At 36.6% G+C, this 20,328-nt stretch overlaps 1 protein-coding gene across 1 annotated transcript in view; it reads left to right on the forward strand.

Annotated features, from left to right (window-relative positions):
- LOC109553351 (disintegrin and metalloproteinase domain-containing protein 18) overlaps window positions 1–20,328 on the forward strand; it is a 108,628-nt gene that overhangs the window by 14,766 nt on the left and 73,534 nt on the right. The window contains exons 7-11 of the mRNA XM_070781467.1: window positions 1,459–1,524; window positions 7,011–7,082; window positions 7,278–7,444; window positions 8,410–8,491; window positions 17,193–17,329. Of these exons, the coding sequence (XP_070637568.1) occupies window positions 1,459–1,524; window positions 7,011–7,082; window positions 7,278–7,444; window positions 8,410–8,491; window positions 17,193–17,329 (524 nt within the window). The remainder of the gene's footprint in view (window positions 1–1,458; window positions 1,525–7,010; window positions 7,083–7,277; window positions 7,445–8,409; window positions 8,492–17,192; window positions 17,330–20,328) is intronic.

Genomic DNA, 20,328 nt, shown 5'->3' on the forward strand with positions numbered 1-20,328 from the left:
TTTTGTATCTTGATTGGAGTTGTGGTTATATAAACATACACATGACAAAATGATATACAGCTATACACATACACATTGTACCAGGTGAATACCCCAGTTTTGAAAATGTACTGTAATTTTGTAGGATGTAACCACCGGGGAGAATTACAAGAGACCTGTGATCTATTTTGGCAATATTCTATGATTCAATACTTATTTTTAAAAAACTGAACAAAACATTTTAAAGAAGAGAATAAAAGTAACCCATTAAAATGAATGGATTTTGAAGTTCAATTACTGAAAATGACATGTGACATTATGATGAATGGTACTATAAGTTCATTTTAAAACACAGGTATTAAAGATACAGTTTTATTATTTTGAAAATAAGAATATAAATTTGAAATGGCAAATGGGGAAAAATGTTATTAAAATATGAAATCTGCTGTGTAGAAACATACAGAAAATTGGTTATGGTGTGTACATAATTTGTAATTATATTCAACCAGGCTGCAATTTGGAATCCATGGTTGTCAACAGTGGCTTATATTTTTATACAAGCACAGTAAGAGCCACCAAAATACAAAATATTTTTTAAGTGAATTTTGAACACCAAGAAAAGAAATCAGCATCTCAGTATATACACATTTAAGAGGCAAGCATAGTTTACTTCCCTGTGAAAATGTAAACCTAGGCTCTACCAGTTGAATCCAGTTTCTTTGTTTGCTTGTTTATATAGTAAGCTATGCTATTTTGTGGGGCTTCCCTGCTGGCTCAGTGGTAAAGACTTCACCTGCCAATGCAGGAGACACGAGTTCGATCCCTGTGTCAGGGAGATCCCCTGGAGAAGGAAACGGCAACCCACTCCAGTATTCTTGCCTGGAGAATTCCATGGACAGAGAAGACTGGTGAGCTGTAGTCCACGGAGTCACAGAGTCAGACATGACTTAGTGACTAAATAACAGCAACAAAAAAAGCTGTTTTATGACAGACACCATCTTTGTTCCCTCCTTACACTTAGATTTAATTACCAGGGTCAAGGAAGAAATTGTAGGGCCTTTAAAATATCCATGTTTGAAATGGTATTTCAGCATGTTAGATATACAGCTCTTGTAAAATCACCGTTAGAGTACGAAATGGTATAATAAATTGATGATTTATAGCTGACTAACTTGACACAATCAAGGAGTATTACATTGTATCAAATGGGACACAGAGCCTATGCTCTGGAGCTATGGAGTTATTCACTTTCTCTTCTTCAGAATTAATAGTGAATACCTAGACTTCTGCCTTACTCTAGCAGGCTCACTGGGATTCCTTTAAACTTGAAATTTGTTTTCAAGTTAATTTTCTGATTTGCAGTTAATTTTTATACTTAAGACCTCATGAGGGTTTTATGAGGTCACTTGCCTCCTTTACATGTCACTGTCTGTTTAATAAATTCAAAACGTATTAACATTTGATAAATTCTCTTTTCAGGAAAAAACTTTTTCAGAACTATTGCCCCAATATCTAGAAATGCACATTATAGTCGAAAAAGCTTTGGTAAGTCAAACTTTCCCCTCCTTCCATTGCTCTCTCTCTTCTTTCCCATTTTAATTTTCCTTTCTTAAAGTTTAATGTTTTATTGCTATCACCTAGAGAACATCAGCCAAAATGTTTAATCATTTCTGAATATTAAATTTATGAAATCAATTTATGGAAATTTATTATATTGTTAGCTCTCTTGCAGGTTTCAAAATTAATATTTCTAATGATCATGGAAAGGTAGCTATACTTTTTTTTGCTAAATGTTTATAGAAAAATTAAAACATAGAACTGCCAATTTGGAGCAATTTATCTTTCAGAGTCCAGACATTTTTTATTTTATTTTTAATTAATTCATTTTTTATTGAAATATAATTGATTTACAATTTTGTGCCAGTATCTGCTATACAGTAAAGTGAATCAGTTATATACATATAAACATTCCTTTTTGGTATTCTTTTCCATCATGGTTTATCACAGGACATTGAATACAGCTCCCTGTGCTATAAAGTGGGACCTTGTGCTTATTTGCCTTCTCTCTTTAAACATTATGAAAAACTTCTTAAAGACATAATGTATGTAATTTTCTGATGATTTCCAATTAAAAAGATTTAATTTTAGGTGTGACTTGGATATAGTTAAGAGGCATGGCTCACTGGTAAAGAATCCGCCTGCAATGCAGGAGACGTGGATTGGATCCTTGAGTCAGGAAGATCCCCTGGAGAAGGAAATGGCAGCCCACTCCAGCATTCTTGGCTGGAAAATCCCATGGACAGAGGAGCCTGGAGGGCAACAGTCCATAGGGCCACAGAAGAATCAGACAGGACTGAGTGACTAAACAACAAACAACAACAAATGTATGTAATTAGGATCCCAAACTAGCCCCAAACTAGCCTCAGTTCAGTTCAGTTCAGTCGCTCAGTCGTGTCCGACTCTTTGCAACCCCATGAATCACAGCACACCAGGCCTCCCTGTCCATCACCAACTCCCGGAGTTCACTCAAACTCACGTCCATCGAGTCAGTGATGCCATCCAGCCATCTCATCCTCTGTCGTCCCCTTCTCCTCCTGCCCCCAATCCCTCCCAGCATCAGAGTCTTTTCCAATGAGTCAACTCTTCGCATGAGGTGGCCAAAGTACTGGAGTTTCAGCTTTCGCATCATTCCTTCCAAAGAAATCCCAGGGCTGATCTCCTCCAGAATGGACTGGTTGGATCTCCTTGCAGTCCAAAGGACTCTCAAGAGTCTTCTCCAACACCACAGTTTAAAAGCATCAATTCTTCGGTGCTCAGGTTTCTTCACAGTCCAACTCTCCCATCCATACATGACCACTGGAAAAACCATAGCCTTGACTAGACGGACCTTTGTTGGCAAAGTAATGTCTCTGCTTTTCAATATGCTATCTAGGTTAGTCATAACTTTTCTTCCAAGGAGTAAGGGTCTTTTAATTTCTTGGCTGCAGTCACCATCAGCAGTGATTTTGGAGCCCCCAAAATTAAAGTCTGACACTGTTTCCACCATTTCCCCATCTATTTCCCATGAAGTGATGGGACCAGATGCCATGATCTTCATTTTCTGAATGTTGAGCTTTAAGCCAACTTTTTCACTCTCCTCTTTCAGTGTCATCAAGAGGCTTTTTAGTTCCTCTTCACTTTCTGCTATAAGAGTGGTGTCACCTGCATATCTGAGGCTATTGATATTTCTCCCGGCAATCTTAATTCCAGCTTGTGTTTTCTTCCAGCCCAGCATTTCTCATGATGCACTCTGCATATAAGTTAAATAAGCAGGGTGACAATATACAGCCTTGACGTACTCCTTTTCCTATTTGGAACCAGTCTGTTGTTCCATGTCCAGTTCTAACTGTTACTTCCTGACCTGCACACAAATTTCTCAAGAGGCAGGTCAGATGGTCTGGTATTTCCATCTCTTTCAGAATTTTCCACAGTTTATTGTGATCCACATAGTCAAAGGATTTGACATGTCAATAAAGCAGAAATAGATATTTTTCTGGAACTCTCTTGCTTTTTCAATGATCCAGTGGATGTTGGCAATTTGGTCTCTGGTTCATCTGCCTTTCCTAAAACCAGCTTGAACATCTGGACTAGCCTAGGATGCACAATACTATCTACCTACCCTCTCATCCCCAGATGAGGCTGGGGTCTCTGACCACACTTCCTAACTGCCTTGCCCTCTCCTTAACCTGCTGTACCCTCTCCAGTCACACTGTTTTCTTTGAAGTGTGATAGATATTTGCCAGCTGACCAATTGACTTAATATTTTTTTCCCAATTTTTTGAGGAATTATTGATAAATATGATTGTATATGGCTAAATTGTACAATGTGAAGATTTGATGACCATGTACATTGCGGATTGTTTACCAAGACCAAGATAATTAACACATTCACTGCCTCACAGCATTAACATTATGTTCCGTGTATGTGTGTGTGTGTGGTAAGAACACTTAAGAGAACTCATCAACTTCCAAGTGTACAATACCATATCATTAACTATAGTCACTGTGCTGCACATTAGATACTCAGAACCTATAACTGAAAAGTTTGTACCCTTTGACCTATATTTCTCCATTACTTCCTCTGGCAACCAAAATTCTATTCTTTGTTTCTATGAAATTTGACTTTTGTTTGTTTGTTTGTTTTTGTTTGTTTGTTTTAGATTCTACATGTTAGTGATGCCATGACACAACACAGTTTCTGTCTTTCTTGGGTTGGCTTATTTCACTTAGCACAATGCCCTCCAGATTTATCATGTTGTTGCAAATGAGAGAATTTCCTCCTTTTTGTGACTGAATACTATGCCATTGTACATGTACTGTACTAAGTCACTTTACTTGTGTCCAACTCTTTGCAACACTATGGATTTTAGCCCACCAGGTTCCTCTGTCCATAGGATTCTCCAGGTAAGAACACTGGAGTGGATTGCCAGGCCCTCCTCCCATTGTGCATAAATACCACTTTTTTCTGTTCTTTCATCTTTTGACGACACTTAAAGTTGTTTTTATATCTAGGCTATTGTGAATAACATTTCAAACATGGGAATACAGATATTTCTATGAGATATTGATTTCACTTTCTTAGGTTCTATACTGAGAAGTGGGGTTGTCATTCATATGGCAGTTCTTTTTTTGATTTTTAAGGAACTGTTAAATTGTTTTTCCGGAGAAGGCAATGACACCCCACTCCAGCACTCTTGCCTGGAAAATCCCATGAACGGAGGAGCCTGGTGGGCCACAGTCCATGGGGTCGCTAAGAGTCGGACACGACTGAGCTACTTCACTTTCACTTTTCCCTTTCATGCATTGGATAAGGAAATGGCAACCCACTCCAGTGTTCTTGCCTGGAGAATCCCAGGGACGGGGAAGCCTGGTGGGCTGCCGTCTAAGGGGTTGCACAGAGTCAGACACGACTGAAGTGACTTAGGAGCATATTGTTTTCCATAATGCTGTACCAATTTACAATCCCACAAAGTACAAGGGTTTCCTTTTCTCAACATGCTCACCAGCATTTGTCAGTTCAGTTCAGTCACTCAGTTGTGTCTGACTCTTTGCAACCCCATGGACTCCAGCGCACCAGGCTTACCTGTCCATCACCAACTCCCAAAGCCTGCTCAAACTCATGTCCATTGAGTTGGTGATGCCATCCAATCATCTCATCCTCTGTCATTCCCTTCTCCTCCTGCCTTCAATCTTTCCCAGCATCAGGGTCTTCTCCAATGAGTCAGTTCATCACATCAGGCGGCCAAAATGCTGGAGCTTCAGCTTCAGTATCAGTCCTTCCAATGCATATTCAGGACTGATTTCCTTTAGGATTGACTGGTTGGATCTCTTTGCAGTCCAAGGGACTCTCAAGAGTCTTCTCTAACACCACAGTTCAAAAGCATCAATTCTTCAATGTTCAGCATTCTTTATAGTCCAACTCTCACATCCATATATGACTACTGGAAAAACCATAGCTTTGACTAGATGGACCTTTGTTGGCAAAGTAATGTCAGCCTTTTAATATGCAGACTAGGTTGGTCATAAGTTTTCTTCAAAGGAGCAAGCATCTTTTAATTTCATGGCCGCAGTCACCATCTGCAATGATTTTGGAAAGAAAATAAAGTCTGTCACTGTTTCCATTGTTTCCTCGTCTATATGCCATGAAGTGATGGGACTGGTTAGTTTTTTGAATGTTGAGTTTTAAGCCAACTTTTCCACTCTCCTCTTTTACTTTCATCAAGAGGCTCTTTAGTTCCTCTTCGCTTACTGCCATAAAAGTGGTGTCATCTGTATGTCTGAGGCTATTGATATTTCTCCTGGAAATCTTGATTCCATCTTGTGCTTCATCCAGTCCAGCATTTCACATGATGTACTCTGCATTTAAGTTAAATAAGCAGGGTGACAATATACAGCCTTGATGTACTCCTTTCCCAATTTGGAAAAAGTTTGTTGTTCCATGTCTGGTTCCAATTTTTGCTTCTTGACCTGCATACAGATTTCTTAGGCATATGTAAGCTGTTGTTTTTTTTTTTTTCTTTTGTTTTGTTTTTTTGATGATAGCCATCTGACCAGTGTGAGGTGAAATCTCACTGTGGATTTTGTTTTCACTTCCCTGATGGTTAGTAATGTTGAATACCTTTTGTGTACCTGTTGGTCACTTGCATTTCTTTTTTGGAAAAATATCCATTTGGTAAACATAGTGTCTTTTGCGTATCTAGATAAGAGTGAAATTATTATGTCATTAGGTTAGTGTAAATTACTCTTAGAGGATATTGATAATTTTCAAAAGTGACTGTAGCAGTTTGTGCTTCCATCTTCTCACAAGTGATTGGTATTGATAGTCTTTTCAACTTTAAATGGCGTATAATCTAAGAAAATATTGAATCACCATGGTGTACACCTGAAACTAATATAATATTGTAAATTGACTATAGTTTTTAAAAATATATTTATCAGTTTCAAAAAAAATATTTTCTTTCTTTTCACCTTTATCCTATTTCATTTTGTTCTTTATCAAACCTTTTTGAATCATTCATGCCACATAATTTTCACTTTACATCATTAAGATTTCTGTCTTCCTAAAGATTTATTTGAGCATGTTGATTATTTTTAATGTTTATTTACTCTTCTTTAATTGCTAAGCATGCAATGGGAAATGCTGTGACTGATTTCTTCTGTTTTAGAAAATATCTACTTCAAGAAATCCCTTTATAATACAGACAGATCTGTGAAGTTATTTTAGTACCTCTTGATGATTTCAATTGTTTCTGCTGGACAGTGTCTTTAAAATACATAACAAGTGAGAATCTATTTTGAATCCCTAAGTATGATTTTTTTATTGTTGTTTGTTTTCATTATGGTAAATATTATTATCTTTATGTTAGTATATTTTAATTAATCTCACAAATCTTATGGTTTTCCTGCTTGCTATCATCAAGAGATATTCATCATACAAGAAAAATTGCTGTCACTTACATTTTTAAAAGGGTCATAAAAAATTTCTTTTTCAGTATGATTATATGGGATCAGAAATGATGGCTGTAACACAGAAAATTATCCAGATTATTGGCCTTGTCAATGCAGTAAGTTTTAACATTTTTGCGTGTATAAATTTATGAAAAGTCATTGAAAACCTTTTCATTATATCATGGCAAATTAATGACTTCAAGTCCTTGGGTTAATATCCAAGGTAATCAAGTAAACTTTATTTTTTGTGTACTGTTTTGATGTAATGATTTATTTTATTTGAATATATACAATATAAATCTTATTTTTAGATGTTCAGTCAGTTCAAACTGACTGTGATATTATCCTCCTTGGAACTGTGGTCAGATAAAAACCAAATTTCCACCACTGGAGATGCTGATGATTTATTACAAAGATTTTTGGCATGGAAACAGGACTATCTTATCCTTCGGCCCCACGATGTAACATTCTTACTTATGTAAGCACAATATTCTGCATTAATAAAGAGATATACATAAATAATTTCATTAATTTTATAATATAACACATTTATAGTGTTTTTCAGTTTTCTGTAGGCCCCTTTGAAAACGTTAAGTAAAATATAGCTGTTGCCATCGAGGTGATAGTGTAGTAGGAAACATGATAAAAATAAAAACAATCTGAATCACTTATATGACAAAATATTTTGGAATATAATTCATATGAAAAAATATTTCATGAGCTTTTATAATATCAGCTATATGACAGAATACATACAAACCCCAACTTATTAAGGATGCAAAACTGATACTATTCAGTTAATAAATATTACCTACGATTTGTGAATGCATTTCATGTCTACTGTTCAGTGAAGAAACATTTAGGTTTTTGGTAATATGATTAGGGCTTCCCTGGTGGCTCAGATGATAAGAATCTGCCTGCAGTGTGGGAAGCTCAGGTTTGATCCCTGAGTTGGGAAGATCTTTGGAGAAGGGAATGGCTGCCCACTCCAGTATTCTTGTGGAGAATTCCACGGACGGAGGAGCCTGGTGGGCTACAGCCTGTGGGATCGCAAAGAGTAGGACATGACTGAAGAAATGCCTGTCTATAATTTTAAAAACTGCTTATATTTAGATGGCAAGAATTATTTTCCATAAATTAAAAATTCCTTTTAATTTTTAGTGACCAAAACAATTGCTGAATAAGGGAAACTGAGGAGAATTTGATATAATAAAATTATATCAAGTCAAGGAGTTAGGTTAAGAAAAAAAATTGGTATTAAGGTGAATTATAGTTTTCAAAAATTTGAGCATTTTGTATAATATATTAGGTATTATTCAGATTAAAAATAGTATGTTTGAAAACTTATTTTAAATTTTATGGGAGATTTAACTTAATAAATAAGCTTGTGAATCGTTCTGAATGACCATGCTAATAAAAAAAGGAAACATTATAATGATGTAGTTACAGGAAACAGCCTAAATATGTGGGAGCAACATTTCCTGGCACAATATGCAATAGAAGCTATGATGCAGATGTTGCTGTGGTATGTAATACGTGTCCTCTCTGTGACTATTTTCTTCTAAACTTTATATTGTGTTTTATAAATATTATTTTACATAGTGAAGTAAACTTGATTTTTTCTCTGTATATGTATGGATTATTATTTTGTTGGGACAACATGATTTTAATCTCAGTTTATTTAATTATAAATTTCAAACATAGGAAAATGATACAAAGAGATATGACTATACCTCTTCACCAGCCTGGCATAAAAGATAATAGCATGTATCAGATTTCCTAAGGACAGAAAACCTTAGGGAAAAGTTAAAGCCTTCTGTTATGTCTCCTTCAAATTCAGGAAATAACAGAAGGCATGACTTCATATTTGCTAGTTTTTGCATATTTTATAATATTGTTGCAAATACATGTAACCATTAACTATGTATTATTGTTTTGCTTTGTTCTTACTTTATATATCATTTCAGAACTATTTTGAATAGCTTGTTAAAAGATGTATACAAGTTGAAGCATACAACTCTACTACTTACTTTTTCTTTCAAAATTATATCTTACCAAATAGAGCAACTATTCTTATTATAAATAAAAATGGTTTTACAAGACTATTGTAAACAACTAAATCAATTCTTTGCATAATCTACATTTCTTGAATCCTTATCCTTTTGTTTTTAAACTTTCCTTCCTGGCATATAACTTAGTAGGTATTTTCTTTTAAATAAAATTTTTATTGAGGTGCATCATGTATCGAGAACATTGCACAAGTCATAAATGTATAGCATGCTTGATTTTGGCCAAGTCATACATAGGTATAAGTATCACAGAGGTAAGAAAATAAAATCTTATCAACATATCAGAAGACTCCTAAATCCTCCCTCCCCCTATCTTGACACTTACTCACTGGTTAATTTGATCTTTCTTTGAGCTTTCTGTAAATAATAGAGTATGTGTTCTCAATGTGTGTGTTTACAACATATTTGCTCAAAGCTACGTCTTTGATAGTTATTCATGCTTATACGTGTAGAAATAGTTGTTCATTCTTTTGCTCTATATTTCTGAGTAATATGCCCAATAAATTCCTTGAGTATTCAAATTTCATTTCAGTTCAGTTCACTTCAGTCACGCAGTCGTGTCCTATTCTTTGCAACCCCACAGACTGCAGCACGCCAGACCTCCCTATCCAACACCAACTCCTGGAGTCTACTCAAACTCGTGTCCATTGAGTTGGTGATGCCATCCAACCACCTCATCCTCTGTCATCCCCTTCTCCTCCTGCCTTCGATATTTCCCAGCATCAGGGTCTTTTCAAATGAGACAGCTCTTTGCATCAGGTGGCCAAAGTATTGGAGTTTCAGCTTCAGCATTAGTTCTTCCAACGAATATTCAGGACTGATCTGCTTTAAGATGGACTGGTTCAATCTCCTAGCTGTCCAAGGGACTCTCAAGAGTCTTCTCCAACACCACAGTTCGAAAGCATCAATACTTCTGCACTCATCTTTATAGTCCAACTCTCACATCCATATATCACTACTGAAAAAACCATAGCCTTGACTAGATGGACCGTTGTTGGCAAAGTAATGTCTCTGCTTTTTAATAAGCTGTCTAGGTTGGTCATAACTTTTCTTCCAAGGAACAAGTGTCTTTTAGTTTCATGGCTGTAGTCACCATCTGCAATGATTTTGGAGCCCCCCAAAATAAAGTCTGTCACTATTTCCATTGTTTCCCCTTATATTTGCTATGAAGTAATGGGACCAGATGCCATGATCTTAGTTTTCTGAATGTTGAATTTTAAGCCAACTTTTTCACTCTCCACTTTCACTTTCATCAAGAGGTTCTTTAGTTCTTCTTCACTTTCTGCCATAAGGGTGGTGTCATCTGCCTATCTGAGGTTATTGATATTTCTCCCAGCAAATTTGATTTCATCTTGTGATTCATCCAGCCCAGCATTTCTCATGATGTACTCTGCATAGAAGTTAAATAAGCAGGGTGATAATATACAGCCTTGACATACTCCTTCCCCAATTTGGAACCAGTCCATTGTTCCATGTCCAGTTCTGTTGCTTCTTAATTTGCATACAGATTTCTCAGGACGCAGGTCAGGTGGTCTGGTATTCCCATCACTTGAATGGTTTTTTACAGTTTGTTGTGATCCACACAGTCAAAGACTTTGGCATAGTTAATAAAGTAGAAGTAGGTGTTTTTCTGAAACTCTGTTGCTTTTTTGATGATTCAACGGATGTTGGCAATTTGATCTCTGGTTCCTCTGCCTTTCCTAAATCCAGCTTGAACATCTGGAAGTTCACTGTTCATGTACTGTTGAAGCCTGGCTTGGAGAAGTTTGAGAATTTACTTTGCTAGCATGTAAGATGAGTGCAATTGTGTGGTAATTTGAGCATTCTTTGGCATTGCTTTTCTTTGGGATTGTAATGAAAACTGACCATTTCCAGTCCTGTGGCCACTGCTGAGTTTTCCAAATTTGTTGGCATATTGACTGCAGTACTTTCACAGCATCATATTTTAGGATTTGAAGTAGTTCAATTGGAATTCCATCACCTCCACTAGCTTTGTTAATACTGATGCTTCAAAATTAGGCATTATCTATTGACTTCCTATATTGACATCAGGATTCAACATCCTAATAGCTTATTTCTTCATGGAAACATTTAAGATCTTTTTATCCTTCCATGGTATCTTTTATCATCCAACATGCTTGTTACATTAGAGCACTTTCAATCTGGGTACTAATTTACATCTGTCCTGAGAAGTTTTATTGTATTGTTTACTTGATCATATTTTGTTTCCCTTTTCTTTGTAGAAATTTGTTAAGTATGTATGAGAGCATTTTGACTCATCATCTTTTTTTTTTTTTTTTTTGCTCTTTTTAACTTTTTCTTTTTCTTTTTAATCCTTTTTCCCTACCTTGAGCAATTGGCTTAACTTTTTCCAGGGCATAAAATTGTGCAACTTCATATCATGGGTGGTGGTGGTTTAGTTGCTAAGTAATGTCTGACTCTTGTGACCCCATTTACTGTATGTAGCCCATCAGGCTCCTCTGTCCATGGGATTTCCCAGGCAAGAATACTTGAGTGGGTTGGCATTTTATTCTCCAGAGGATCTTTTCCACCCAGGAATCGAACCCATGTCTCCTGTCTCCTGCATTGCAGATGGATTCTTTACCACTGAGCCACCAGGGAAGCCCAATCACGGGTAGAAACCTTGCAATTATTGAAGTCCCTGAACACCTTGGTTTAAAGCCATATATGTTACAAACTGCATAAGACATATATCATGCTGTAGTTGAGTGTTCTATAAATGCCAGTTTTATAGACATTGTCTGATAATATTTTTCATGTCTTTTGAACAATTTCCTGTTGTCTAGTGCTTTTATCAATTATGAGAGTTGTTGAAGTCTCCAACTAAATTATGTATGTGTGTGTTTATTCTTTCAATTGTATTCATCGTAGCCTCATATTTTTGCAGCTCTTACATTTGATATGCAAACATTTAAGATTATTATTGAATTTTTTATTACTGCAATATCCTTTGTCCATGATAATCTTTTTTCTGAAGCTAGCTTCATCTGTTATCAATATAGCCTCTCCAGCTTTCTTATGATGAATGTTCATATGTTAAATCTGTTTTCTTAACTGCTTTTGTCTTTATATATTATGTGAATTTCCAGTCAGCAGCTGGACCATGTGTTTTTTTCCTCTGTTTCACCAATCTGTTTCTTTTAATTAGTGTGTTTAGACAATTTGCACTGAATCTAATTTCTGATGCATCTATATTTCAGTTTGTCAACTTAGTATATGTTTTCTGTTTTATCTCTCTTTTTTTGGTCCTCTGTTGCCATTTACAGTTCTCATTTTTTCTAGAACAATTTTTCATATTCTATTTTGATTTATTCATCATAGACATAATAAGCAAGCATGACCCATTGGCCAAATCTGGCCAACCACCTATATTGTAAATAAAGTTCTATTTACAGCTTTATCCACACATTAACCCACTGTGTGTAGGTAATTACAGTTGTGACAAATACTGTATAGTACACAAATATATCCTGTCTCTTTATATAAACTATCAATCTCTTTTTAGTGTTTTTCAATATTTCTCTTTGTAAAACATTTTTCATATGTTCTGTAGTGAGATTACACACGCACAGTGACACGATCACGTACACACGTTTGTTTACCAGCATTTTACTATTTCAAGTAGAATACAGAAATGTTAATACCATATTTATTTTAGATCTGAAATTATGTGCATAATCATAAAGTGGGAAATTTTATAGTATAGTTTGCTTAAATATTACTTCTAAGCAATTAGTAAGTATACACACTAAATTATAATTTTTGTTTTCAACACTGAAACATAATTTTTATTGAAAAAAATCAAATGAAAAATAGTCTATTTTATCTACCCATGTAAGTACATTTTCTGTTCCTCTTTCTTCATTACTGATGTTACAGGTTTTCTTTTATTATCATTTTCTTTCTTGTCTGAAGAGCTTCCTTTAGTCATTTTTTTTAAAGCTTGGTTACTGGCCATGTGTCTCTTAATTTTCCTTCATTTTAGAATGTCTTTATTTCATCTTCATTATTTAAGAATATTTTTGCTGGATGAAAGTCATTTTCAGCACTTCAAAACTATTGTGTTACATTCTCTGTCTGACATTATTTCTAATGTCAGAATTAGAAATAATTCTGACATTAATTCAGAATTAATAGGATGAGAACTCCTATTAATCATTGTTCCTCTGTAAGCAATCTGTTGTTTTCCTTTGGTTGACTTCAAGACATTTAAAAGTTTTCTCTGGCCATCTAATTATGATGTGTCTGATCATGCATTATTTTGAGTTTATTGTTAGAAGTTTTGTGAATCTATTAAATATGTAGATTTGTGTCTTTTGCCAAATTGAGGAGATTTTAAGCCATTTTTTTCTTCAACTATATTTCAGCTATGCATTTTTTTTCTGGGCCACTAATGATATTAATGTTAGGTTTTGTTGTTGTGTTGTCATTGTCCCACTGCTCCTGTATTTCTGTTAATTTTTTCAAAAGCTATTTCTCTGTTTTGAGATTGGATAATTTATACTAATCAGTCTTTAAGTTCACTGATACTCCCTCTGTCATCTCTGTTTTTTTACTAAATTCATCTATTGAAGTTTATTTTCTTATTATTGTATTTTTTATCTTTTGAAGTTTTAATTTGGTTCTTTTTATATTATCTTTATTTGATGAGATTTTCTATTTCTTAATTTCCTTTAAGAGTTTTTGCAATAGCTCATTGGAGCATTTTTATGGTGGTTGCTTTAAAATCCTTGTCAGGAAATGCATCTTGGTTTTGCTTTCTGTTGATTGCCATTTCTGACTGCAGTCAAGATATTCCTGGTTCTTGGTATGTGAGTAATTTGGGGCTGTATTCAGAATATTTCTGAGAATTGTCATGAGGCACTGATTTCTCTTTATATTTTCCATTTCTGAAGACAGTTCCTTTTCTAAAATACACATTCTAGGCTAGTTTTATGGGCCATTGCTCACATCCTGATTTAGTTTCCATGGCTTTTTTAATGATATTCTTTGAGACCTTGGACATTATACCATTCATTGGAAGTCTGGATTCTGCTGCTTTTCTCTGACGAGGGTTGATTTTTGTTTGCTTGTTTTGTCGTTCAGTGCTCTTGGTTAAAGTCAAAACAGCAACTCAGCCTCACAGAAGGCAGCTCTGGCCTCAGCTGAGCTCTTCAGTTTGAGGCTGCTAATTGTATGAGTGTCTCAGGAATCAGCGAGAAATGTGGGAGACAGAATTCGGATTATCTTCTTTCTGAAGTTTTCTGCTTGTGTATTTGGCAGTCATAATTTCCTGATATTCACATTTTATATTTTCCAGGCTAGAGATGGTAAAGATTTTGCCCTGAGTTGCCCTGTGATCCCAGATGCCATGTCCATTATACTTGGCCTCAGTCTAAAAGTCACATAAACTCTTTTTAGTTTTCTCTGAGCATAGACTCCTGACCAATGCTAAAAGCTTCTGTTAATCCCAGGTGGACTCCAACTTCTTCACCACCTGAAGTATCTATTATATTCTATATTATAGATTCTAAGTCTCTACTGAACCTGTACCATATTCATTTTCTTCTCTGTTTTCTCCCTGTATTTGTGTACATGCAAACACACACACCACACAACTCTTCCTACCCACCCCCAGCTTTATTGGCTTCCCTGATAGGTCAGCTGATAAAGAATCCACCTGCAATGCAGGAGACCCCTGTTTAATTCCTGGATAGGGAAGATTCCCTGGAGAAGGGACAGGCTACCCTTCCAGTGTTCTTGGGCTTCCCTTGTGGCTCAGCTGGTAAAGAATCCACCTGCAATGAGGGAGACCTGGCTTTGATCCCTGGTTTGGGAAGATCCCCTGGAGAAGGGAAAGGTAGCCACTCCAGTACTCTGGCCTGGAGAATTCCATGGACTGTATAATCCATGGACTGTATAAAGAGTCAGACATGACTGAATGACTTTCACTTTCACTTTCTAGCTTTACTGAGACATAATTGACAAATAAAATACTTATATAATTAAAGTGTACTGTGGAAAATTCTGAAAGAGATGGGAATACCAGACCACCTGACCCTGCCTCTTTAGAAACCTGTAGGCATGTCAGGAAGCAACACTTAGAATTGGACATGGAACAACAGACCCGTTCCAAATAGGAAAAGAAGTAGTCAAGGCTGTATATTGTTACCCTGCTTATTTAACTTATATGCAGAGTACATCATGAGAAACGCTGGGCTGGAGGAAGCACAAGCTGGAATCAAGATTGCCAGGAGGAATATCAATAACCTCAGATGTGCAGATGACACCACCCTTATGGCAAAAAGTAAAGAAGAACTAAAGAGCTTCTTGATGAAACTGAAGGAGGAGAGTGGAAAAGTTGGCTTAAAGCTCAACATTCAGAAAACAAAGATCACAGCATCTGGTCCCATCACTTCATGGCAGATAGATGGGGAAACAGTGAAAACAGTGTCAGACTTAATTTTGGGGGGCTCCAAAATCACTGCAGTTGGTGACTGCAGCCATGAAATTAAAAGATGCTTACTCCTTGGAAGGAAAGTTGTGACCGACCTAGACAGCATATTAAACAGCAGAGACATTACTTTGCCAACAAAGGTCTGTCTAATCAAGGCTATGGTTTTTCCAGTGGTCATGTATGGATGTGAGAGTTGGACTATAAAGAAAGCTGAGCACCGAAGAATTGATGCTTTTGAACTGTGGTGTTGCAGAAGCCTCTTGAGAGTCCCTTGGACTGCAAGGAGATCCAACCAGTCCATCCTACAGGAGATCAGTCCTGAGTGTTCATTGGAAGGACTGATGTTGAAGCTGAAACTCCAATATTTTGGCCACCTGATGCGAAGAGCTGACTCATTTGAAAAGACCCTGATGCTGGGAGGGATTAGGGGCAGGAGGAAAAGGGGATGACAGAGGATGAGATGGTTGGATGGCATCACCGACTCAATGGACATGAGTTAGGGTAGGCTACGGGAGTTGGTAATGGACAGGGAGGCCTGGCGTGCTGTGGCTCATGGGGTCACAAAGAGTCGGACATGACTGAGCAACTGAACTGAACAATGTGATAATTTGATACTAGTTATGGAATGATTCCAAAAATTAATCAATATATCCATCAATCCACTTTATTTATGAAAATGCTTAAGACCCACTCTCTTGACAGTTTTCAAGTATATAATCCAGTCTCATCAACTGTAGTCACCATGCTTTATACCATGCACATACACACACAATATCTTTATTTAGGGTATGAATTAAATTTTACTCATAATTTTTTTGATATAGAAAAACTGGGAAGTTCTAAAAAAATTTTGTTTGTAATTTCTAAAAATTTTGTAATTATTAAATAAATGTAATAAATACATTTATTTACATAAATAAATTACACTTATTTATGAAATGAGTGAAATTTTCATTTCATTCATGTGAAATGCTACTCTACACTTCTGTCAGTCTCTTTGGGCTGACATCTCACTCGAGATTTCTTTACCATGGCCTTGCTCGTGTCTTGAACTTCCACCCTATCATTTCTTTACTTCACTCATTATACTACAACCTTTGAACAGGTTCCCAAACAAGCTTGCTACCACTATTCATAATGGTGGGTCATTTCCCAAACTTTGTATCTCATCCTAAGCATCAATGCCACAAATAGACTTTCCTAACTATCTGAACTATACAGTTATGCCCCTCCTCAGAATTCTCTGTTGAAGAATTCCATTTCTTTAGAGCACTTTCCATGTTTTCTTTATATCTGGTAGGTTTGTTGTTACTTTCCAACTAATTTTCTTTCCCCTCTTCTGTAAAATATGCTCCAAGTGTGGACAAAGTTCCTTCTTTTCATACATGTCACTATATTCTCATCTTTTTTATCATAGTGCCTGACCTATGTCTATATTGAACTATATTTGTTAATTGAAAGAATTGATTTAATAAGAAAGTTAAATGTGTTTGATTACATTTTACCTTATCTCATGCTCTTTAATAAATTAACTAGTATGGATATTCAGATTGATGATTTATCAAAATGAAGTATAAATCTGGTCAACATGGAAAAGTATTAAAATATAAAATTTTATAGGAACAAAGCTCTTTTGATGTATTACTTGCTTTCATTTTCTTCTCATATGTTGGTTTTCTCTTCAACTTTCTTTATTTCAGTATCCAGGCACAATAACATTGGAGGGATTTTCAGTTATTATAGCTCAACTACTTGGCCTTAAAATAGGGTTAGCATATGATGACATCCAGGAGTGTTCCTGTCCAACAGCTAAGTGCATAATGAACCATGAAGCAGTGTAAGCCTTGTTTTTCCTCTCAAATTAATGTCACGCACATGTTTGTGCAGTTGATTACAACATGTGAAGAATTTATATTTTATACTCAATCCCACATCAAAAATTGGGAAGGAATGTTGTGCAAGACGAGAAATCACACTAGTGAATTTGTCCATGTGACACAAGACTCCAGAAAGTAGTGGATCCCATAATGAAATATTCACTAAAGGGAATTCGAGGAAAAATGTAAAGACTTATGAGGGCTATGAAATATTGTATTCACACAGATAGTTTTGATGTTTATATTGTTGTTGTATCTGTTGTTCAAAGCAAAATCACCCTTGGCAATGTAACATAGCACTGGTCCCTTTGGCTATTATACTGAGGGGAACAAAAAAGAAGAAAAGATTTGAAGAAGAAAGTAGATGTCCGTATTTGCAGATAGTATGATTGACTACCTACGCAAAGGCAGCAGAATCAGTCAGTGTACCATCAGAACAACAATATCAGAAAATTCATCAGGGTGATCAATCTTGAAAACTAGTCTGTGTACCAGCACTAAGGAAATAGATGACTTACTATAAAATGTCTAATTTTTCCAGAAGTTCATCCATTCAGTACAATTCCAGTCAATATTTTAGGTTATTTTTAAGGAACTGGATGAACTCTGTGGGAGGCATAAAATGGAGATAATAGACATAGATGACATTTTCATGATTATGGAGTGGAATTTATAATCAAAGGAGAGATTTTATTGATGGGAGATATGACATATCTATAGATTGATCAAAATAAAGAGAAGAGGAGGAAAAGATGATGATGTTGGATATAAGGAACACAGGAGCAAAATCATGAAGTAATGTAGAAGAGAATGTAGGATCTAGTGCTTAAGTAGAGGGGCTGACTTTTAATCAGATCAAATCAGATAAGTTGCTCAGTCATGTCCGACTCTTTGCGACCCCATGAATCACAGCACGCCAGGCCTCCCTGTCCATCCCCAACTCCCTGAGTTCACTGACACTCACGTCCATCAAGTCAATGATGCCATCCAGCCATCTCATCCTCCGTTGTCCCCTTCTCCTCCTGCCCCCAATCCCTCCCAGCATTACAGTCTTTTCCAATGAGTCAAGTCTTTGCATGAGGTGGCCAAAGTACTGGAGTTTCAGCTTTAACATCATTCCTTCCAAAGAAATCCCAGGGCTGATCTCCTTCAGAATGGACTGGTTGGATCTCCTTGCAGTCCAAGGGACTCTCAAGAGTCTTCTCCAACACCACAGTTCAAAAGCATCAATTCTTCGGCGCTCAGCCTTCTTCACAGTCCAACTCTCACATCCATACATGACCACAGGAAAAACCATAGCCTTGACTAGATGGACCTTTGTTGGCAAAGTAATGTCTCTGCTTTTGAATATGCTATCTAGGTTGGTCATAACTTTCCTTCCAAGGAGTAAGCGTCTTTTAATTTCATGGCTGCAGTCACCATCTGCAGTGATTTTGCAGCCCAGAAAAATAAAGTCTGTTTCCACTGTTTCCCCATCTATTTCCCATGAAGTGGTGTGACCGGATGCCATGATACTCATTTTCTGAATGTTGAGCTTTAAGCCAACTTTTTCACTCTCCACTTTCACTTTCATCAAGAGGCTTTTTAGTTCCTCTTCACTTTCTGCCATAAGGGTGGTGTCATCTGCATATCTGAGGTTATTAATATTTCTCCCAGGAATCTGGATTCCAGCTTGTGTTTCTTCCAGTCCAGCGTTTCTCATGATGTACTCTGCATATAAGTTAAATAAACAGGGTGACAATATACAGCCTTGACGAACTCCTTTTCCTATTTGGAACCAGTCTGTTCCATGTCCAGTTCTAACTGTTGCTTCCTGACCTGCATACAAATTTCTCAAGAGGCAGATCAGGTGGTCTGGTATTCCCATCTCTTTCAGAATTTTCCACAGTTTCTTGTGATCCACACAGTCAAAGGCTTTGGCATAGTCAGTAAAGCAGAAATAGATGTTTTTCTGGAACTCTCTTGCTTTTGCTATGATCCAGCAGATGTTGGCAATTTGATTTCTGGTTCCTCTGCCTTTTCTAAAACCAGCTTGAACATCAGGAAGTTCACGGTTCACATATTGCTGAAGCCTGGCTTGGAGAATTTTGAGCATTACTTTACTAGCATGTGAGATGAGTGCAACTGTGCGGTAGTTTGAGGATTCTTTGGCATTGCCTTTCTTTGGGATTGGAATGAAAACTGACCTTTTCCAGTCCTGAGGCCACTGCTGAGTTTTCCAAATTTGCTGTGAAACAGTTTCACAGCATCATCTTCCAGGATTTGGAATAGCTCAACTGGAATTCTATCACCTCCACTAGCTTTGGTCGTAGTGATGCTTTCTAAGGCCCATTTGACTTCACATTCCAGGATGTCTGGCTCTAGGTCAGTGATCACACCATCGTGATTATCTGGGTCATGAAGATCTATTTTGTATAGTTCTTCTGTGTATTCTTGCCATCTCTTCTTAATATCTGCTGCTTCTGTTAGGTCCATACCATTTCTGTCCTTTATCGAGCTCATCTTTGCATGAAATGTTCCTTTGGTATCTCTGATTTTCTTGAAGAGATCCCTAGTGTTTCCCATTCTCTTGTTTTCCTCTATTTCTTTGCACTGGTCGCTGAAGAAGGCTTTCTTATCTCTTCTTGCTATTCTTTGGAACTCTGCATTCAGATGCTTATATCTTTCCTTTTCTCCTTTGCTTTTCACTTCTCTTCTTTTCACAGCTATTTGTAAGGCCTCCCCAGACAGCCATTTTGCTTTTTTGCATTTCTTTTCTATGGGAATGGTCTTGATCCCTGTCTCCTGTACAATGTCATGAACCTCATTCCATAGTTCATCAGGCACTCTATCTATCAGATCTAGTCCCTTAAATCTATTTCTCACTTCCACTGTATAATCACAGGGATTTGATTTAGGTCATACCTGAATGGTCTAGTGGTTTTCCCTACTTTCTTCAATTTAAGTCTGAGCTGGATAA

Source organism: Bos indicus, chromosome 27 (assembly GCF_029378745.1).
Source record: "Bos indicus isolate NIAB-ARS_2022 breed Sahiwal x Tharparkar chromosome 27, NIAB-ARS_B.indTharparkar_mat_pri_1.0, whole genome shotgun sequence".
In the NCBI taxonomy this organism is placed as follows: Eukaryota; Metazoa; Chordata; class Mammalia; order Artiodactyla; family Bovidae; genus Bos; species Bos indicus.